The following is a 23,226-nucleotide window of genomic DNA, read 5'->3' as shown; positions in this document are numbered from 1 at the left end:
TATTCTGGTTGCCTGCACATATGCAAAGCTTTTAGCGACCTTAGCAGCAGTTACACAAGCATATGGAGAGAAAAACAAACTCGTATTAAATGCTGTAACACATATGGTCTCCTGACAGGATGTTCCAAGCCATGCAGTGATTTTACAGTCCATATGCAGTGTACAGCAGTTCTTTGGTCTCAAGGCAGGAGTCAAAAATAGCATGTCAGCATGAACTCCATGTTCTTTGTCTTTTATGGGCAGTCTGCGTGTTAATATTGAAATACATAGTACACTGTGGCTAGCTGCATCTAACAGCAAAAAAATGCTGTCTATATGGGACTTGATCTTACTAGCTGATAACATCACATATGATACATGATATATGATATGCAAAAAACCAGCATTTTGAGTAAATGTTTTCCCAGGGTATGCCATGAAGCACTTTAAGGTAAGGAAAGTATCATCAGCAATTTTATTTTGTTTGGGCAGGGAGTACCTGGGCAGCATGGAGGGAGCACCATTCCGAATGGGAGGAGTATCTTCATAAAGGGGAGTATGTCGCCTGGGCTATCTAGGGCCACACGGTGTAAAGACTACACCAGACCTCTCCTTTCCAGCCTCAAAGCTGAATCTAATCAGAATCTCATCCCAGGATGAGACTGCCAAAGGATGCCAAGGATGTGGAAGCACTAGGTGTACTGAAGCTAAGTTTTCTTGGTTTCAAATACGTCAGCCGTATAAACTCAGAGTGCTATTACCTGTCATATTTTAGTCATACCGAACATTCAACGACAGACCCGAGCCCAGCAGCCAACACTTGATGAGTCAGTCTAAGGAACTTGTTTCCCGTGTGACATACTCTGGTGTTACATACGCCAGTGTGACCCCCGTGCTGGTTACACAGCCAGGTACCTGCCAGGCAGCGGCCTGCGTGGAACCAAACTAAAAACGCCCTTCCAAAACCATCACCGAAACGTAAGCGTGCTGTGAACGAAGCCGCGTCCCTCAGAGCCCAGCGCTGCCGAGCCGGCGCCCGGAGCCCGGGGCCGCCCGTCCCCCGCGCTGGCCTCGGCGGCGGCGGCGGGCAGACCTCGGGGCGGGCGCGGCGGGGCGGCCGCTCTCCGCGCCCCTTCTGCCGCGGGGGGAACGGGGCGGCGGGGCCGGCCGAGCCTCCGCGCAGCCGGGCCGGGCGGCAGCACCCCCGCCGCCGGCTCGCCCGGGGGAGCAGCGCTGCGCGGTGCCGCCGCCGCCGCCCTCCGCGCCCGCGGGGCGGCCATGCGGGGGCTGCGCGGGGCGCGGGCGGCGCTGGCGCTGCTGCTGGCGGCGGCGCTGGCCCCGGGGCCGGCGCGGCCGCACCCGCAGTGCCTGGACTTCAAGCCGCCGTTCCGGCCGCCGCGGGGCCTCGCCTTCTGCCGGCGCTACGCCGACTTCGGCTGCTGCGACCCGCGCCGCGACCGCGCCCTGCTCCAGCGCTTCTACCGCCTCAGCGCCCGCCTCGACGGGCCCACCTACGCCGCCTGCGCCGGGCACCTGCAGGACCTGCTCTGCCAGGTGAGGCGTCCCGGCCCGCCTGCCGCGCCGGGCTCCCGGGGACTGCTGCTGCGCGGGGGGCTCCTACTGCATAGGAGGCTTCAGCCGCACCGGGGGCATCAGCCACGCAGGGAGCTTCCACTGCGCAGGGGGCATCAGGGCATCAGCCGCACAGGGGGCTTCAGCCCCTGAAGGGTGCTTTGGACACGCAGGGTGCTGTGACCCAGGCCCGGGTGCTTCAGCCCCGTCACAGGGCTTTGGCCCAGGTGTGGGTGCATCCACCCATGCAGGACTGCATAAGCCCAGGTATGGGTGCTGCAGCCCAGGCATGGGTGCATTGGTCCGTGGGGGGTGCATTGGTCTGTGGGGGGTGCATTGGTCTGTGGGGGGTGCATTGGTCCAGGCACAGGTACTTTGGACCTCCCAGGACCTCACATGAACCATGACGTGGGCGCATCAGCCCAGGAATGACTGCATCCACCCATGCAGGTCTGCATCAGCACAGGCACAGGGGCTTTGGACAGCCCAGGGGTGTGTGAGCCGTGGCGTGAGTGCCCAGCCCGGACAGGGGTACATGGGCCCACACGTAGGTGCATCAGCCGTGGCATTAATGCCCAGGACCAGGTATGGATGCATTGGCCCACGTATGGGTGCATCAGGGACTAGCGCAGCAGCCTAGACATTTGCCGCCAGGCACTGTCAGGAGTGACTGTCCGTCATTAGGTTTCCCAGTGGACTTTTCTGCCTTTAGCAGGTGTTTGGAAGAGGAATTGGGATGTTGTTCTGCTTTAATTTATGAGCAGCAGTGCTCCGAGATGGGTGTGTGGGCAGTTACAATTTGCAGACTCCCCTCACCCTGCCAGGGTTTGATCCTTCGACCTGGTGAAGACACCCAGGAGGGGACCAACCTGCACAAAACATGCTCCTTGTTACGCCCAACTCGTGGGATCAGGTGGTTTTTTTTGTACTGGGTTACTGAGCTGCTTTTAGCGTGTGCCAGGTGCTAACAGTCCTGACGATGGTGCAGAGTAATGCCTGAGGATGTGGCCTAGAAACCTCTGTGGTGACCATCCCACACGGGGGAAATTTCCACTTGGAGTTGATGTTCTGTGGCCAGATATGATAGCAGGATGATCACAGTCTGCGCAGAGCAAAGCGTCTGACCCTATCATCAGTGGTAGCCTCGTATGTATGAAAATGCCCCTGAGACAGAGCAGTGGCAGCTCTGTGCTGTGCAAGTGTAAATCTTAAATTAATTCAGACAGTGGAGTCTCGTCTGCTGTGCTCAGATGGGATCAAAGTGCTTTTCAGAAATCCTGCTCTTAGCATTTTGCAGGGTACCTCTTGTGTTCCTGAAAGCATGAAGAGAAGGACAACCCTTTTCCACAACAGCTTCTAGAGATTTGACTTTTATTTCATCTAACATCGTACTGGAAACAAAAAACCTTTGAATATATTCCTGAAACAAGCGGTGTCCAAAAGTCCTTTTGCAGATAGGAAACCAGTTAGCAGTGCCTGCTAAGCACTCCTTCTGCCTCTGGAAGCAATAAGTAAGTCTCCTGTGTACATCAGAAACCTGACCATTGAAAATTTGTTCAGAAGCAGAAATATTTCAGTGTGGGAAAAATGATTCACTGAAATGTTCTGATGAGCTCAGTGCATCACCAGCCCAGATGCGGCTGCAAACCGCCACCTCTGGCAGCACAAGCATGAAATGGATGTTCAGGCATTGCAAACGCTCCAGAACGCTCTGCTTCCATTCATTCCTTATATATACAATTTATATCTTAGACCTGAATTAATAAGTGGGTTTCTGTGACTTATTCAGCACACTTCTGTCTCTTTCTGCTCACAATTTGTGATTTTTCTCAAATGTGATCAAATTATTTTGACAAGTGTCTTGGCTTGTACTTGTGGTGAGGGTTCCTACCTTCTCTTAAATTGTGATCTGCTACGTGGTGCTGTTTAAGTTCCTTGTGGAAAGGCAAGTGGAAAAGCAGAAACATCCTTCCCTCAGTGCTGCCTATGATCCCCCAGCCCCAAAATAGGGTTTCCCCCACCCAGAAGCAGGCTGAGAGGTTGCCTTTGGCCGTGGGGGAGAGGCAGGCTGTGGTGGGACATCCCCCTGCCTGCCCCACGGCCTTGAGACCCGGGGGTAATTTGATGGGGACAGCAGGTCTCAGGGGACATGTGTGGACGTGGATTATTGCGTGGTGGGATACAGGACACCAAACTGCAGGAGAGCAGATGCCTTGTTCTACTTCTCGGGGAACAGCTTGCTTAAAGGCTTGAGTTTCCAGATGGAGGTGGACAGAGAAGGTCAGGCATTATGTGAAAGTTAGATGCTTTCCTGAGGAGTCCGGTTGCTTCCTCTAGGCTGATAGCAGCAGTAAATAAGCCATTGTTTGATGTGGGTGTTCGTCCAAATTCAGACTGTTGCAATTCCTCAGATAAATAGCTGCCTCTGAATTTCTGGAACAGGATGGATTTGGCTAACTTGTCTTAATGTCACTTGTTTTATTTTCTGATGAGTTATTTTCATAGTGCGAGCTTGTAACAGCCCTACTCAAGTTACTGATCATCTTCCCATTAGTTTCCTTGGTCTTTGGACCACATAATAGTTTTAAATGAATGAACAGACCACGTCATTTGGAAACGAGAATTTAGATCTATTAGTGATACTGGGCTGTGACCGAGTGTAGAGTTTCTTGGTGTTTTGAGTTAGTGAATGTGACAAGATGACGTGAAGGGTGAAGGACCACAACGTTTGCTTCAGAAGCAGAGAAATTCAGGATCAGGAGTCAGGCTCCATCTCTTGTGGAATAAAATTGGGAAGATAGTCCAAATGTGGCTGGAAAATACCCTAGACACATGTTTGGGTACTCTCTGGCTAGTGATAGATCTCTGAACATCGCTGTCAGTGTAATGCCGCTGTAAATAGCCGTATGCCACCAGGAACATGGTAAGGGGTGAAGAAGTCATCCACAACGTTGTCTGCTATTCAAACACACATGAGGCTGGGGTGAACGGCCCGCAGCGGCAAAGGGACAGGGAAACCATACCTCTGTGCTATTTTTAATTCCAATGCTGAAGCCAGGACATTGCTTTATAATGCCTAAGATCACTGCTTACTTTGAAGGAGGCTTTCAGAGAACCAGATACACCCCAGTTCTCAAGCGGTGACCTTCCTCTCTTTGAATGTGAAACCTCCGTAGGCAGCAACAGGCTGAGCTCCCACCAGCCCTGCCTTCACGTTCCCTTTCTGTCTCGTTTCAATTTGTTTGCTGAGGCCAAATTTTCAGTCATAACCACCGTATCGGCAAATGCTCCGGCTCTTTCTGTCCCTGGCACACCTCATGTAACCGAGCCGAGTGCCGTTACCCAATCTGCCCCTGTAATTTCACTGTTTTGTGTCACACGCAATCTCCTTTTTACCACATTAATTGCTGCTCATTTGAAGGCATAATAACCTTCATTTTGCAATGAATGGCTTGACATTCCAGGAGGAAAGCTTATTGTGCACTAATGATCTGTTATATGGCCTTTCAGTTTATTATGGTATGTAATGGAAGATAAAATAAAAATTAAATATTGTGTGTGCTTATCAGCTAATTTGAATACTTCAGTATCTTGGATGTTATGTCTTTTCAGCTATTGAATAGTGCTGTAATCTGCATTAAGAAATAGCTCCCTATAGATTTAGAAACAGCTCCCTATATATGTTTTTTTAACTAAGCTGGTTTTGCTTGGAAGAAATGCCATCTAGGAATTAAAAAATGCAGAATTTATTCAAGAAGGATAGTTTCTCTTCCTAGCTTTCTTGCCTCAGTTATTTATCTGCCCTGTGAAAATAACTGAGCCTCCACTGAGTCATGTTACATTATTTGGAGAGCACTTTTGAGATGCTTGTCGGGAAGATGCATTACAACTGGAAAATACTGTGCTTATTACAAGGAAAAGCCCTTGCAAAGCAGAACTGAGTCACTTTGGTCAGTTTGTAATTTACAGACAGTTTTACTGGATTGCAGATTCCTTTCTACATAAGGAAAATGTGCCTGTTGGAGTTCTTGTAGTGGAGAATACAATGAACTATGTGAACTTCATTCAGTCCTTAGGTAGATCTCCAAGGCTGCACCTTCCATAACCAAGGGTTGTGCTGCAGCCGCTGCCAGTGGACCTTGCCTGGGTTATGGTCATTTGGTGCTCACTGTCTGAAATCCTGTAGCCTGAGCATCCCCCACAGAACTTGGTGACCAATGTCTTGATCATGAGATACATTTCACCTCTTCTAGTCAGGTATATAAAGTGTCTGTAGGCAAAGATCCACCAGCAAAGGCAGCTGGACCTGAGCAAGGGTGGTGTATGCAGTGATAGCACCCCAGGGCTGGATGCACTCTGTGGTACAAAGGATGGGTGTCCTCCTTCCCTCCTCCTACACTTTCTCATCCTGCTCCTTCCCACCCGTCAATCATGTCTGTGTTTGAGGTGCGAGCCTGGATTGTCAGATGATGAGATATGGAAGTCGCAGGCTTTGGCCCCGCCAACCTTTCCCGTTCCCTCCTCAGCCTGGAGATGCAGGACCTGAATCTTCTCAGCTAACTCATTGGTTTTGCTGCTGTGCTGTTGTGAATCTGCTCATTATTTCATAGATAAAGTCAGAGCATCCACAACAGACTCTTTTTCCCCAGTACAGTCTACTAGGGAGAGGTAGCAAGATATGTGTCATTGCTGGTTTTCTTGAGTTAGTGCTATGGTTGGAATAAATGAATAACAGCATGAGGAAGCCAGCTTTCACCAGGAATATTGAAGATCGTTTCCGTGAATGCTGAGATAAACCCCCTTTCTAAGATCTTTTCCTCTGTTAATACATCTTCAGAATAAACCACAACATATGTTGCAATTAAGGTGAAATTTCTCCAATTAGTATTGCTGCTCAGCTGTTTCAAATTTGGTCCAAGAAATGGCTTGAGGCTTTTTCTCTCTCCCTCTAGGAATGCTCTCCATATGCAGCTCACTTGTACGACGCTGAGGATCCCTCCACCCCTGTGCGGACAATACCAGGACTTTGCCAAGACTATTGCCTGGAAGTGTGGCAAAAATGCCGCTCCATTTTTCACTATCTCTCCGCAGACCAAGAGTTAATTGCACTGGAGAACAACATGGCAAAATTCTGCCGCTACCTGTCCTTGGAGGACACAGACTACTGTTTTCCACACCTGTTGGCTAACCAGAACCTTAACCAAAACCTGGGGTTAGTGACCGCCGACGCAGAGGGCTGTCTCCAGCTCTGCCTTATGGAGGTCGCCAATGGGCTGCGCAATCCTGTTGCGATGGTGCACGCCAACGATGGCACCCACAGGTTCTTCATTGCGGAGCAGGTTGGCCTGGTGTGGACCTACCTCCCCGATCGATCCAGGCTCGAAAAGCCATTTCTGAACATCAGCGAAGCCGTACTTACCTCACCTTGGGAAGGAGACGAGAGAGGTTTTCTAGGTATTGTCTTCCATCCTAAATTCAAATTTAATGGTAAAGTGTATGTCTACTATTCAGTTGAAGTTCGTTATGAAGAGAGAATCCGAATCAGTGAGTTCAGAATTTCTTCTGCTGACATGAATGCTTTGGACCATGGTTCTGAAAGGTATTGTACACATGTTTCTCTGGCAAATGTATTTAAGATCTCAGAGGGCAGCTTGTGGATTTTTAAAGGCTGTTAAGGAATGAGACTTATTTAGCTTGATATTGTTCTTGCATTCCAGCATGGTAGCAAGTTAGTCCAAGTCCAGGTCTAGCTTACTGAGACAGAGAATATGCCTGTCCTCCATGGGCGAACTGCAAGTGCTCAGGGATAAAACATTTAAATTTCTCAGTTCTGGTATGTCAGAATATTTAACTGAACGCTGATTAAACATGATTTACAGTTAGTATTTTGGGGTTTGGGTTTTGGTTGGGTTTTTTTTGGTATTGTAATTATTACCCTTTAAAATAGACTTCTGCAAAGCATGAGTGAAATTCATTCTGAAGCCAAAGGTTCCAAAATCAATATAAACAAACTCAGTGATACTGGACCAAAGATGGATTTGGCCCCACATTTCTTTACCTGAATGACAGCTCAACCCTGTGATATTACAAATTTAATATCAAATTAAATAAAATGCAAACCACTGTGCTATTACTGAGTGCATTTTCATTGGAAATTTCATTTGTTTGAGTCTGATCCTGCAGTTGATCCACATTAATATGCACAGATAATTAGAGGTTTGTTTGTGGAGACAGTCTATAGATTTAGAACCTGGTGCAGAACCACGTAATAGAACCACTGTTTTAAGAGACCCTTGAATATTATTAATGTTAAGATTTTTGCTTTGTTACATGGGTTATATTAGGGCCAAATACTCAGCAGTGGATGATTCTAGCTCAAAAATGCATGTAGCCTAATGATAGGAAGGGGATGCTGGTTTATAAGCAATGACAGCAATTCAGTGTAAGCATCTCTGTAGATGACAGGTAAGGGGAATTTAAACGTGGTCCTCAGGAAAGCAACTCAGGAGCTTAAACCTGCAGATGTCAAGGCCCTTGAGCTGTCTTGTTTAAAAATCCTCAGGCTCTACATTTGTAACATTTTCTGTGCTTATTTAGCTGATGGTTAGTACGGCGAAAGCTTAAGAAAACAAAATTGTGGTCCCGTTGTGCTTGTGTAGGCACGGCTCCCACTGACTTCATCCTGAGATGCTGCCCAAGAGGCAGCTTCGGCCGACACATGGTGTGCATTGCCTTAGCAGGAAGGCGTATGTCTGTTTGCCTGCAGATTTGTGCTCCATGTGTTTTGTTTTCTTCCATCTTCTTTGGTTGAGGAGGATTCACCTTTGTGTCCATACAGGATCCTCCCTCGCTCCTGCTGCTGGCTGGAGTCCGTGCGCTCCTGCACAGTTTCCTTACCTCAGAAGTGGTGATGTTTAGCAGCAGGTGACAGATAATTACATATTATTGGGTTCCTTCCCACAATTTACAGTCTGATCACAAACTACCAGTACTTTCAGAAGGGAAAAAAACTCGCTAAAAATGAGGTGGTATAAGTGATTATTATCATTTGGTTTTGCAGCTATTAAGAGGCACTGTCAGCATGAAATCTGGACATTTTTAGAAGCTGGAGTAAAATAAAGTTGTTACACCTGGGAACCTCTACTGCATGTATTTGTGGCTTTACCTTTCTATAAAGTTATACTTTTATATATGTCACCCTTTTCTTACTACAAAAGGGATGCCAGGTGTGTAAAATAAACAGATGAAAGTAAGAGAGAGTTAGGTTTTAAAATGAAGGCAAAGATTGTTGGTACTGCTTTGAATAACCTTTGTCAAAATGTTAATTTGTTGGTGGGGCTGCTTTTTAACCACTCTTTAAGCTCCTAAAGTCCTGTGTATGTAATTATCATTTAAGGATTCTTCTCTCTTTAAGAATTTAACTATTACTTAATGTTTGAAAAGTTTTAGGTTCGTCTTGAAAGCGCCTGTCAGGATTGTGCCAAAGGCTGCTGTACAGATGCACAGATGGACTGGAGTCCTTTCTCTTGCAGTTTACAATCGGATTTAAGCTGAGATGCCTTTTCTTAAAAAAAAAAAAAAGAAAAAAAAGAAGTTTAAAAAGGAGGAAGGAAGAATCAGAGGAAAAGTATAATTAATTAAAAGTATATTCTGTCATGTGATTTCCCAGATTTTCCTATTACACAATTTGGTGTTTCTGTAATCTGGAAAATATGTTGGAATTATTTAAGGTTAGAAAATCAGTTGTGCCCACGTAAAATTCAGTAACATGGATATGGAGGAATTTGCATGAAAACTGATCTGTAGCCATTTCCACGTGTCAAGAGCAACGTTGGAGTGACGTTGCTCTGCCCTTTGCTTAGGGCTTGTGCAGTAGGTAATGCCTCCTCCCTGTTTTTGGTTAGGATAATCCTGGAAATAGAAGAACCTGCTTCCAACCATAATGGAGGAGAGCTGCTCTTTGGAGATGATGGGTATCTCTATATATTTACTGGAGATGGAGGCATGGCAGGGGATCCTTTTGGGACCTTTGGAAACGCCCAGAACAAGTGAGAGCCCCTAAAATCTTGTGTGTACCGTGTGTCCCTCCTGTCGCCCTTGGATTGAGAAGAGAAACTGGGGGAGGTAGATCGGGGGGCTTTCTGTCTCGGGTTTACTTTTTACCTAATGCCTGCGCTGGTGCTTGTGCACAGATACACTGTGTAACTCCAGTTTCCTTAGGGGAGGTTATCGAGGTGTGTCCTTTTTCCCTGTGAGCAGCGATAGCTCACTGAGCCTTCCAGCTCTCTGCTCGGAGCCCAGTTTTCTGCAAGTGGGGGGAGTCCGTGAAATGGGAAGCAAGGAGCCATCCCTACGGCAGCTCCAAGCCATGAGCGTGCGTCCGTGGGGCAGTGGGTCGTGGGAAGTCAGAGCCACATGAAGGCTGTTCAGTGGCCTGGGACAAATGAAATGGTCTTGAAATGGTTGTTTTTTCAGAGATATTTAAAGGCTTGTCTTTTCCAAACCAGAAAGAATGAAACCCTAGACTTTCCAAAAACCCATCTCTGAGTGAGAAGGTACGTTTAACCGAGGTCTAGTTTTATTTCTTTTTTTTTTTCCCCTTTCTTCTCCCTATACAGATCAACCCTGCTGGGCAAAGTGCTGCGGATCGATGTGAACAACAATGACCGCGGGCCTCTGTACCGAATCCCTCCCGACAACCCGTTTCTCGATGACCCTAAGGCTCGCCCCGAAATCTATGCGTACGGAGTGAGAAATATGTGGCGCTGCTCTTTCGACAGGGGCGAACCTCACACCAAAGAAGGGAAAGGGCGGCTCTTCTGCGGAGACGTGGGGCAGAATAAATACGAAGAAATCGACATCGTTGAGAAAGGGAAGAATTACGGCTGGAGGGCAAGAGAAGGGTTCAGCTGCTACGATAAAAAACTTTGCTCCAATTCTTCAATAGGTGAATAGATGTTCTCTCTAAATTACCTATGTCTCACACCATGCAATTTTCTGTGCCGTCATTTTTAATTCCTGCCTTCAAAGCCTGGCTGCTTGGTGGAAAACACACGTTTCTGAGATGTAAATCTATGCAGTCTCAGTCTAGAAGGGAGCTGACTTGGGGATAAATATTGAAAGTCCAAATGTTACCATTTTTGAGTTAGGAGGAAAATTAAACATGCTAGCTGTTGTTTTTCTAGGCGAGCTGTGTTGTTAGTCAGATTGCTTGGTGATTCTGTGATTTAGGGGGACAATTTAATCTTTTCCACATAAAATAAGCTTTCCTGCAGAAGCAAGAAAAATTTGGAGGAATTGTATTTTTCTCCATAACTCAAAAGTAGTGTCCTTATTTTAAAAAAAGAAAGAAACATATTGTGTAAGCTGGCTAACCAGTATGCAGACTGCCTGCTTTGCAGGTAACTGAATGACAGTGTATTTTTATTTATTTTAACTACGCCAAAAAGGAAAACCTTAATTTTTTTTTTTTTTTTACTTTCTAAACCTGTATTCAGGGTATTTGCTGGCTGGCTAAATTCTGGTGCATGTGTGAAGTTCCAGTGGATTGTGTTGCAAGGTTTGATGTGGACCACATCTTGTGCTGGAGTATCTCCCTAGAGATCCAGGGGGGCAGTGGGCTGGCACTGATTTGTGCTAGCTGAGATTCGGATTTTTTTCCTCTTCTATGTGCTATGTGGTGGTGTTTAACTTCCTTCTTTTTATTAACTTAGCTACAAGTACAGTGGTAGTGATTAAGTGTTTTTTATAAAAATTTCCAGAGCAGCGAGCAGATTTTTTGCAGTCCCTTTGCTGAAGCAGTTGTCAGAGAGCCTGTTTAGTGCTCTCTTGTGTGACAGCGCCTGCGTGAGCGTTCATGGCAAGCACTTTACTGAGGTCTCTGGGGATTTGGAACAATTTCTGATGCCTTTAGAGACCCATTTGTTAGAACAGTGAAATGTCACAGCCCCTTTAAAATGGTAAGTGCAGCTGCAGTGTAGAAAACACTTGCTTTAGATGAAATGCCCCTGGTGCAAGTTCCCCGCTGGTGGAGCTGCCGGGTTTGCTACTTGAGGCGTCTGCTACATGGGCAGGCAGAAAGGCTATGAGGACGAAGAGGGGTGGGTACCACGAGGAGATACCTGTATCCCAGGAGTTTTGAAAGAAAGGGGAAGAAGCATCCAATGGAGACCCTCAAAATCAAGGCATCCCCCTTTATTTTGCCTCTGTCTTGTGTTTTAACTTACATTTAACAATGAATATGCCAGTACTACATTTTCCCTGTGCCATACCATAAATATTTGATGCCCCTTTCAGGTTAAGCTCCCCTGCCTCAGAGAAACAGAAGCTATTTGCCCTGACATGTGACGTATCTTTTCATCAGTGCCTGCAGTCTGGAGTTACCCGTCTCTTTTTTCCCTTTCACCACCAAAACAAAGCTGCATTGGGCAAACATCTCCTGCATGGGTGCAGTGACTCTAAGAGTAACCTGCAAATTCATAGCAAAACCAGCCAGGCTGCGTAGAAATGGGCCAGAAGCAGCACTAGCAGAGCTGGGTTGTAGCAGGAGAAGAAGGGCTCGGGAGAACGGTGAGGTCTCTGGGTAATAGGGAGCACTCAGGTTTGTCAGGGGTTCAGCTTATATTGCAAGTGAAACAGCAGCCAGTCTCGCTGAGCTAGCTTGTCCTTGGTTAGCACAGCCTGCTAGGCAGGGCTATCGATCGTGGTTCTGAAAAAGTGAAAATCAAACTAAATATGACTCCATTGGCACTTCACTTAATTAAGGTGCTCAAATGGACCTGATCGTATCGTGCTAATCTCAGAACTATCTAGATAAACAGCTGTTCCACATCACGGATGAAGCAAGGCAAGTCACAGATCTTTTCTCCCCTACAGATGATGTGCTTCCAATTTACGCATATCCACACAAAATGGGGAAATCCGTTACAGGAGGCTATGTCTATCGGGGTTGCGAGTCTCCAAACTTGAATGGCCTGTACATATTTGGTGATTTCATGAGCGGGTAAGTAAATACTTCAGATACTCACTATACCCCCAGCCAAAGTCCTCCAGCAACACTACGCCTGCCTGCGAGCGCTCGTGCAGTATGAGCACTGAGGGTGCGCCGCTACTCGCTGGTTGCAAGCACTGGGCAAAGCCTGGCTGCTCGTTACAGAGGGCCCACGTGGCGTGTTTTATATAACCTTTAGTCCATGGTGCTGTGCAGGAACGCAGTCTTTGCTGAGTCACATTGTGCCAGTACAATTAAAGGGGCAATGATATCATGTTCATTTAAAGTCCTGGAAGTGGTGTAAAAAAGCATTTCAATGCATCCTAAAAAAAAAACCTCTCTCATGCAATGTTTCCAGACACCAAAGATATTGAAAGAAAAAGTAATATTGTCCAGCAGTGAGTCTGCTGCAAACCTGTGATGAGGCAGGCATGAGACTGGTTTGTTTTCCCCCCACCTCCTCTGCCTTTACTGTATCTGCATCTCTCAGGCCTCTCGCATGCAGTCCCTGCACCGCCTGCCCTGGCTGATGCACGGGTGCTGGGTGCCGGTGAGAGGCCACAGAGCTGCGGTGAAGCCAAGTGCTACGCATCTCTGGCAAGGTCCCCCCAGTCTGACATCTCTGAAACCCTCCCATATGATTTTTTCTTGTGCTTGTGTTGACCCTGAAAGACAAGGTGTTGCAGGGGTGTATAATATATGTGGTTTAATATTAACAATCTTTCCTTTCTTGGAGGAGCTACACTTTCTATAGTAGCTAATGCGGGTAGGAAGCTTTAAACATCCTTTCAGGTATCCTGATTAATGTTCATAAATCATCTTCTTGGTTACTTGGTGCTTTTTTGCCTTGCAGACGCCTGATGTCTTTGAAGGAGGATCATGCTACCAGGGACTGGCAATACAGTGAAATCTGCATGGGAACGGGACAAACATGCATGTTCCCTGGACTTATCAATAACTATTACCAATACATCATCTCTTTTGCTGAAGATGAAGCAGGTAATCTTTTAACTTTATATTGCCCTGAATGGCACGCTTGTGGTTTCTCTTTGGATTAAAACACCAGAGAAGGGATCAGAGAGGGCTCCTGGGAGGCAGTGTGTGGTGGAGAGGCAGAACGTGAGTCTGTCAGACTTTAAAATGCTGGTGGGTGAGATTCCCAGCATCTCCCAAATATCAAACCAAAGTCAGAGTCCTAATTTTGAGGCACCTCCTCCAGCGGCCAGCGTGCCACTCGTTGGCTGCAGGGGGAATTGGAGAGGCAGTTCCCTGCAAGACTGAGTCTGGGTGTGCTGCTGCCCGCACCCCTCTGGTCTGGAGGGATGGGGAACAGCAGAAGGCAAATACAATTAGAAAAGAAACCTCATTCTTCACGGTGCCATGCCATGGGGAATGCAGGCCCTGAGAGGCTAAGAAGCTGATACCCAAGTGAGAGTAAGTCTATGCTCTTGGCTAGTCAAGAAGACTGTTGGCATTATTAATGGATACAGGGAAGCAAATGTAATGAACAGTAATTATGAACCTGCTCACCCTGGCCTGGAATATTTGTACCTCTTGAGGTGAAGCAAAATGAAAGCTCTATGTTATGTCTGGAGTGAGGCATCAGCTTCACTGCTGCTTAAGTCCATATTTTATTAGTGCCAGCTGGGATTTTGCCTTGCGTAGGACTGAAGGATGTAGTCTCAGTGGAGCTTTGCATAGCTGTGTTTTTAAGACTGGAGACATTTTGCTTTCTAGGAGGGAACTGCTGCAATTTGAAAAGGAGGAAATGAAGAGACCTGGGTTGAAAGCTGGTGGTTGCTACCTTTGTTTGTCAAGGATATGTTAATTGCCCAGCCCTGCGGCGGGGCAGGCAGAGCATGCAGCTCCTGGCTGGGGACAGGGAGAGGGTGACCCTTGCTAAGTAGCCTTGTGTGCGACTCGGCAATGCAGGAGTTCATGTTCTGCACCGTGGTGGGGAGGCCCTGGCTTGTGGTCACAAACACCTGCTTCCAGAATGCCCCAATTTTTAAACTTCTGTTTTTCCTGCAGATTATGCCAGGTGTGGATGTTGCACAAATGCAACATGCATTGCATATCATATAAATGCAAATTTTGTCATGTAAATGCAAATCATCCAAATTAAGTATTAGCTCAAAAGTTTGACTTTGGGTTTATCTTTTTTGGAGTTAAAATCCATTTTCTTTAATGGTTAATGTTCATGGAAGGTAGAGCTGTTTTGCAGTGCTGTGGTGAGAAGCGTATCTTACCCTAAAATCAGAATAACTTAGTTTAAATCAGCTTTATGCCAGGGCAGAGGGCTGCCAAGTGCAGTATCAAGCTGCGAATTGCAGCCCTCGCTCACGCACCTGGGGAGCGGCGTCTCCCTCGTCCTGCGCCTGTGGGCAGAGTCTGTGCAAAGTGGGGAGAAACGCTGCCGCCCTTTTTCTGCCCTGCGCTTTTCAGGCGTACTTTGCCTAAATTTGGGCTGGAGTCTGTTCTCAGAGGTAGTTATTTGCCTTGTGTTTGCTTTATTATAATGGAAAGAAATCTGTTGATAACGGTTTAGTGAGTTTTCTTTATCTGCAGTGAACAGTCTTCTCTTTCACCTTTTTGGTGTGCTGGGAGTCTGATTTTTTACAAGTTTATCACACAGTTTATTTTAACAAGCTTTTCTTCATGGAAGCGTTTGGTTTTTGAGGTGGTTGCTCTGATGAATGTTAATCTGGCTGGTGCAGTGGATGTGTTTACGTGGTGGGGATACCTATATTTTTGGCTCATTGCACAGCCATTATAAAGCTAGCAGCCCCGTCCCATGGCAGCTGAATGTGTTGGGGACACCCCAGGCACTGTGCTATGTCTGTGGGGTGCACATGTGATATAGCCTGTGTGCTTCATGGCCTGAGCATCCCTATTTCTGCCTGATAATTTCCAGGAAAGAGGGGTGGGCTGTGGAGCACACATCACTGCACCGCAAGACGCAGTGCCAGGTGTTTCCCACCCCTCTTTGGATCAAGGCTGCCTCTGGCCTGTGGTTAATGGAGCCCACCAGAAAAAAGGAAGAAACCAGCCAGGGGTGGCCAGGGGTGGTGGTTTCTGCCCTGGGAGCATCCGGAGGAGCTTGGCCAGGGCAGCGCAGGAGAGCAGGGAGGAGGAGGGAGGCTCAGCAGCCAGCAGGAGCTGCCACCGACTGCCCACATCTTCCTTTGCTTGCTCTCACCCCTCTGCTCCTTCCCCTCTTCCCCTTGGGGTACCCATAGGACGCCCAAAGAAATCTGCCTTACTCACTAAGCAGATCTCCATTGCCACTTTTTCTTCCTTTTTTTTTCCTTTTTTGAAATATTGCAGATTTATTTTTTCTCTCCGATCCTTTTCATTGCACCGCTCAAGCACTTGAGCTGGCAAAAGAGAGAGAGGAGTGTCGGAGGGACTGCTTATCCCAGCCTCCCCTGCACAACAGGAGGAGAAAGATGGATGTGCAATTAAGAGAAAATAAGTCAAATAAATGGTGGTCGTTGTTTGGCTGAAGGTCGAGCCCTATCCATGTGACCTGACAGAGCTGTGACGAACCAAATGCCTTTCGTGTGAGATACATCTCACTTTGTCAGTGTGCTAGAGAAAGCAAAAGCAAAATCTTGTTCTTCTGTAATTCACCCCAAAGGAGTGCTTCATCCAAAATAGTAGAAGACAGTGTGAACATTCTTAATTTACTTGCATTTTGTTTCAACAAAGGGAATTCAGGGTTTGACTGTTTTGTGTTTGAGAAGTTAAAGGACACAGATCAGACTGAGGTGACAGCTAAAGTCTGGGCAGCTGAACCTGCAATGGAAATTTGTCCAAGTAATATTTCATGACAATATGTAAAAGCTCCCACTCACTAAGAGTATTTTATGCCACTGGACTGCAGATGAACTCTCACTACAAACCCAAATACAAACGTGCCTTGTTTCCTCCAGTAGCCAGATCTCCATCTTGGTCCCAGGTTTCCTGATGATCTCTGACCTGTGATGCAGAGTTAATGCCTTTGTGCTGTACAGGACAGAAGCTCCATGGAGCGTTTTCATGGCTGTGTTTCGTTTTTTTCCCAGGGGAACTTTACTTCATGTCTACCGGCATACCAAGCGCCACGGCTCCCCATGGAGTGGTGTACAAAGTGGTGGACACATCTAGGTATGAGATGTTCTTTTTGCAAAGCCTAAGTGTGGTGCAGCATGGATGTGATGAATGATCCTGACGGACGAACTAGCTCTTCTCCCATGCTGGGCCCTTCTGTGGAGCTTGATCAAGGAACGGCTGGAGCAACCCGTTGTGGGTCTGCTTTGCACCTGCAGTTGTGGGAGTCTACACTGCCTGCTGATCACCAACTTGTTATGGGGCCTGTTGGTGTTATGTGGGTTGGGAGATTTGTTCCTGAAAGCTAAAGGAGTATTTTACGGGTGGCTTGTCTTTCTCAGGCAAAGTTTCTCTAGATTCCTGCCCAGAAGGAGGCAGTTTTTCTCAATGTGTTTATTCTCAGTTCCTCTCCATCCCTTGTAGCCAGCTGCATCTCCCGTAAGAGCCCCGTGCCCAGGCAGCTGCAGCTGAAGCTGACCCAGCGTGACCTGCAGTGCTCTCTTGGGCAAACCAGAAACGAATGTCAAAAAGTACATTCTTTTTTGTGTTTCAAAGAGGAAAATGGTTTGGACAAGGAAATAAGACCATTGTTACACCTTCTGGATCCCAGGTGCGCGTATCTTCAGACTGGGCAAGGCAGGGAATAGTTGTGTTTTATGGGAAGACTTCTAGCTGTTTTTTCCATCTTCCTGTTTTTTAAGCATTACTATTATTGGCGAAACACCAAAATACTTTCAGCCAGACATGTAGAGTGAGACTTTCATAGCTTTTATATTTTTAAAAGGATTAAATTTACAGCTTTAGCTATCTGAGCATTTTGAACCAAGCCACTTTTCTGTTTTATGTTGGAACCAGACCTCAAAGTTAAACAGCCCCCAGAGCTGCCGCGTGTTTTCCTCCGACTCCTCCTCTGTCAGGAGCGTTTTCCATTATCTAACACAGTGGAAGAGTTCCTGTAAACTGTGTATTAAGAGGCTGGTATTACGCAACCTTTGCAAAAATAAAGCAAGCAGAAGTCAAAAGAAAGTCGTAAGTTTAAGTTTAAAAAGAAGTTTCTTTAGTATGTCGAGTACAGCAATATGAATAAGAAATAACTCATAGGAAAATTCATAAAAGTAGGGAATGTCCCTGTGGCAGTTGTTGAGAGGGGAGCTCTTCCACAGAAATGCAAATACAAACAATCCTAATTACAAAGAAGTTATACCCTCCAAATGCAAACATCATGCATTTTTGAACTAGTTTGAAAACCTCGGAAGAAAGCTGCAGATTAACGAGCCAGCCAGCGTAGGAAAAAGTGATGATGAACTGGATGTAACTTCTCAGAAGTGAGATATACCTCCATGGCAAACAAATTTGCATCAAAATAATGTGTTGTTCTAAGAAGCCGCCTCTGTAGGAGACACTTAGGGCTCTTGTTTAAAACTAATGCATTTTTGGTACTACTTTTGTAGTAGTGAGTCTTTTGTTTGGGCTTTGTGTACGAATAATAGTGTGTTATTTTGCTTCTCTGAAGGCAACCTGAAAACTTGCATATACATGACCTTTATGTCAGATGTTCAACATATACTGTCTAGTTTTGTGATTTTTATTTTCAATTTGATGAATCTCTTTCTGTAATGCTTGAACCTGCCAATGTTTTATTTCCTTAATGGATTCAGCAATAGCAAGTGAAAACACAGCCAGAGGACTCCACTGCCTTGTGAATATTTGGACTTTGATCAACGGAGATATGTGATTGTTTAATTATGTTTTCTGCTGTAAGAGATTACTTGGATCATTTAAACAGACATGTTTTTTTTCCAGTGAGCATTACATTCATTGAAAAACAATGGGAAGCAAAGGCTCACAATGCCAAGGGAAAGGAATTAATTGTACGCTCTATGTGTCCCTTTTTTCGCAGGAGAGCACCACCAGGAAAATGCCGAGTTGAGCCATCGCCAGTGAAAGTAAAAAGCAAGCGCATCCAGTTTGTGCCAAAGGAGAGTAAGTGTCACTGTTGTTGCTTATTATTGGTGCATGTTGGCTGGCAGTAAATATAAACTCCAGGCTCACACTTTCTCTGTGTGCGTGGAGACCACCCAGAACTTCACTCTTCAGAGTATCCTCAAAATTAATTTTTACCAGCTGTTTTGGATCTGAAGAGTTGGTTCAAATAAAGCATAAGGTATTTCCCCTCTCCTGGCCGTGCGAAATCTTCTCTGTAGTTTCTGCCCCTGTACATTTTCCCTTTTCCATGCTACATGATGTTGGTCTCTTCTCCCAAGTAACTAGCAATAGGACGAGAAGAAATGGCCTCAAGTTGCACCAAGGGAGGTTTAGATTGGACATTAGGAAAAATTTCTTTACTGAAAGAGTGGTCAGGCCTTGGAAGAGGCTGCCCAGGGAAGTGGTTGAGTCACCATCCCTGGAAGTATTTAAAAGACGTGTAGATGTGGCGCTTAGGGACATGGTGTAATGGGCATGGTGGTGTTGGGTTGGTGGTTGGACTCGATGATCTTAGAGGTCTTTTCCAACCTTAATGATTCTATGATTCTACATCATACCTGTTTCATTGCCACCAACTTGGTTTCCCCATAACTGTTTCTGTACTGAGATCCTGTGCTCAATGGTGCTTTTCAGTGATAAGTGTTTTTTTGCAGTGCCTTCAGGTAGTGAGGAGGACTTCAGGAGCTGAAGGATATGAAGGGTTGGGAAATAGCTCATTGAGCAAGATGAGGCCTGAGTCATTGTTAGTTGTAAGTGAGACAATATGGGATGAGAAAACGCTCCCAAAAGAGTCTGCGTGATCAGCCATTCAGGTGAACTTTTGGCTTATCCAAGCCCTCCAGGGCTTTTTGATTGCTTCATACTGAAGTATTGTACTGCTACAGCTGGAGCAGTCAACGATGTAGCTGAATCTGCAGCAAGCCAAGTACTATTTATGTCAAATGCAAAACCCTAAATACGCTATTAGGATCTCAAAATTTGATTAGGCAGCATCACCTTTCTTTTCCCCTGTGCATTTTGTTTACACATGTAAGTAGCTAGGCAGTACTCTAACAACTTTGTCATGAAGTTAATATTACTGTAGGATCTCTAATGTCAGAACACTTTTATTTAATTTTTAATTACATTAATCATATTACACTGCATTTGAGTCATTGACAGTTCCTACAGCTTTGACTTCAGGGAGGAATGAGAGCACTCAGCACCTTGCAAGATTGAGTTTTTAAGGTGGAACAAGATCTAAGGCTAATTATTAACTGTTGACATGCCTGAGCATTCAGCACATCTTCAGAAACATTCTCCTTTGCAAGCTGTGCATGCAGTTTCCAAATATTATTAACTTGGTTCGTGTTCAACCGGCTTTGTCTCTGTTTCTGCATTATTCTCTATGCAAGTCCAAAGTTCAGACTAAATCTTTTGGGTTTGTTTACAAGGTAGTTTTTATCATAAAATAAAACTTCGGAACAGTGGGAGAGATTCTGCTAAGTGTCTCGAGAACTAAATTCATATGTAGGTGAAAACCAAGCACGAAGATTTTGATTCAGAAGCATGCAAATGGGGTGTGTAGCTGTAAATATTTTGCTCTCTTCGTTGGTGTTTAGCATGAATGTAACAGAATTGCCAATGCGGCTTGCATTAGCTGGACGCATGCATTTGTTGGAAGTGTATTTAATAAATAGCTTGACAAAGAGTAATATATAACAACAACTTGATTCAGTGAGGTGAAAAGCACTCCCAGGTGACCATTAGCTTTCATGCAGTCCTACATTTTTAAGAGCTTTGCCAGATCAGGCTCCAGCAACTGAGGTGTGCACAGGTAAGGCTTTCACATTTGTTTCTTGCCTTCAGAACCTCAGCTTCCAAAGAATGGAAATATTTTCATGCCACAAATACAATTCCTCTCCAAAGAGCATTATTTGGAAAAACTGGACTGCTGCAAGGGTTTGTCTTTTGGGGATGATAGATATTAAGCACAAATAAGACAGTCATATATTTTCTTATCTCTGTACTACAAAGCAAATGATGAATGAGAATGAATAAATCTAGAATATAATTTAAAAAGTCATGTCTTTGCAAATATATGTGACACTGTCCCAGCCCAGTAGTTTGTTGTTCTAAGTAATTCTGAATTGCTTCCTTCTGACAAGCTAAAACTTATTTTTAAGCTAAAAATAGAGCGCCTGTGAATAAGCAAGTCCAGTAATGCCTGGAAACTGTGACAGCAAAGAATTTTCAGCTCTTCAGAGTTCAAGGCTCTTTTATTTTTTTTCATGAGGAATAGAAAACCCAACCCCAAATCCTGTTTTATGTGTTGTCCTGGCAACTCCGTTCCTTTTGCACATTCCAGTTGCCAGAGAGAATTGATTTTGAATGTTCCTGATTTCAGCTCCTCTGAATAAAGCATCTGGCCCAGTGGGGAGGCTGCCGCTCTCGCTCTCGGTCTGGTAACGATCCAATCATTAGTAATGAAGAGAAGAGCAGAAATAGTGCCTGTCTTTAAAATGCTTTCAGCAGGGGAGAAGGGTAGGGTGGGGAACTCCTCTTCTGACCGTGAAACTCCAGTGCCCACCCTTTAATGGCCAGGCTGAGGTTTTGCCAATAAACTGCTTGGGGTTTCCTTCTTGGGAGAGGCTTGCTGGTTGGCATTGAGCCCTGCAGTCCTCTCTGCTAACTGAAAGCAGCCGACATTTTTCACTGAGGAAATATTGGCTCGCCAGGAGCGTTGTCGCTTCTCAACCGGATCAAGAAAGCAAATTCCGAGAAACGAGTTAAGTCAGTCAGAAATCAGCGCTGGTTTCATATAGTTGTCTTTAAGTAGTGTCCGTAGATTGACGCACTCATGGTTTCCTGGGTTTTTCCCCCAACAGAGCTTATTGTGAAAACCCCAACGCCGCGTCCCCAGCTGAAGGCCACCGAGGCCCCTCGGGGAGGCAGGCCAGGCCCCGAGACGCCCCGCGCGCCGGCTGTGGAGTGGCTGGGCCAAGCCCCGCCGCCGCCGGGGAACCGAAGCAGGACGCCCACCACCCCAGCGCCGAGCGGCAGGGCCCCCAAGCCCAGGAAGGGAGGAGGGAGGAGGGGGCAGCGCAGGAAGAAGAAACCCCCCGGCACGGCCCCGCCGCTGCGAAACGGCGCCGTGCGGCTGATGGAGCAGCGGGGCCGCGGCCGGAGCCGGGGCCGGGTGGAGGTTTACATCGACGGCGAGTGGGGCACGGTGTGTGACGACGGCTGGGGCCTGCCCGCCGCCGCCGTGGTGTGCCGCCAGCTGGGCTTCCCCTATGTGGTGCGGGCCAGCAAGAAGGCAGAATTTGGGGAAGGGACCACCCTTCGCATTCTCCTGGATGACGTCCAGTGCTCCGGGCAGGAGAGGACGCTGCTGGAGTGTGACCACGCCGACGTCGGCACGCACAACTGCTCCCACGAGGAGGACGCCGGCGTGGTGTGCAGCCGGGAGGAGGTGACAGACTGGTGACAGAGGAGCTGGAGGGACTCAGAGCAGGGCCCCTCCTTGCCCGACCCTCTAAACCCGCGTCGGTATTGAGGAGGGTGTGCTCTGCCTCGAGGATGCTGCGTCTGTTCGAAGGGATCTTGCTGTTTTCTTCACGTTCATCCCCATCCATCTGGCTTGGAAGGAAAGAAAAAGTAAAGTGAAGCAGTGACTTGAGTATGTCGTGGGCAGGGACTGCGTTTGTACAGGGTTTTTTTTATAGGAAGAAAACCCCAAACGTCAGCCATTATAGATTAGAAAAGCAATGCATCCTGTTGCCCTTTCCCCTTTCGAAATACAACATTCCCCAGCCGTGCTTCACAATGTTTTGCCGAAAAATAAATTCCCAGATGACCATGTTTCGCTCTTATGGAAGTGTTTGCGTTGTTTGGCTTGCTTTGCCACCTGCAGCTCTGAGTGGTGGTTTCTAAGTATGCGTAAATCTGTGCCTTTCTTTGCAGAACACAAAAGCAGAATTTTTGGTTAACTTTCCACGCACTAGTTTAAAGGAAAGTGATTCTTCTGTAATGCTTGATATTGGTATAAGCCTATTGATTATAAAAGATAACTGCGTCTAAGCAAAATCAGATAAATTAGAAAAAGTCATGGCATACTGCCCGGAAAATATTTCTGCAGTTTACCCTAGTCTAAACGAAAGGAAAATCCGGCCTTTTTTACGTGAACAGGATTGTTATGCAGTTTAACTCTGGAGATACTTTGTACATGTTTCTCTGCATTCCCAAACGTTGTGAAGCCACATGTTTTTGCATTCAATTTTCACAGGTGTGAATGACTAGACAAGAGGTAATGTACTGAGGCAATAATCCTGTAATATTTACCCCTTTTTAAAGGATATTAAAAAACCCACAGAACTCATTTTGTCTGAAATGTGTTTTTCACCTGAGTGGTGATTGGAGACACATGTTCTCCTCTTGTGATCTCTCTGTGGTTGATAGCATTTTGCCTGGTTATTTTTTTCCCTGATGTAATCAGGATAGGTTTTATCTTGCTGCTCGCACAAGAACATGAGAAAGACAAAATTATACAAATGTAAATGACTAATGCATTCAGCAACGTTCATGAGCAAAACCTTGTATCTAAAGCTCTTACTATGGATGTTTTT

General features: G+C 46.2%; 1 protein-coding gene across 1 annotated transcript; it reads left to right on the top strand.

Moving 5' to 3' along the window:
- The first annotated feature begins 1,257 nt into the window (after positions 1–1,257).
- Positions 1,258–22,979, top strand: HHIPL1 (HHIP like 1). Its single transcript, XM_075151101.1, has 9 exons — positions 1,258–1,533; positions 6,504–7,150; positions 9,456–9,599; positions 10,170–10,498; positions 12,427–12,553; positions 13,395–13,540; positions 16,609–16,690; positions 18,534–18,616; positions 21,487–22,979. The coding sequence occupies exons 1-9, from the start codon at positions 1,258–1,260 to the stop codon at positions 22,086–22,088; spliced, it is 2,436 nt and encodes an 811-aa protein (XP_075007202.1). The 3' UTR covers positions 22,089–22,979.
- The last annotated feature ends 247 nt before the right edge of the window (positions 22,980–23,226 follow it).

The sequence above is a fragment of the Calonectris borealis genome, chromosome 5, assembly GCF_964195595.1.
Source record: "Calonectris borealis chromosome 5, bCalBor7.hap1.2, whole genome shotgun sequence".
NCBI lineage: Eukaryota > Metazoa > Chordata > Aves > Procellariiformes > Procellariidae > Calonectris > Calonectris borealis.
Note: the sequence above shows the minus strand (reverse complement) of the source record. Positions and strands in the feature narration are given on the sequence as shown.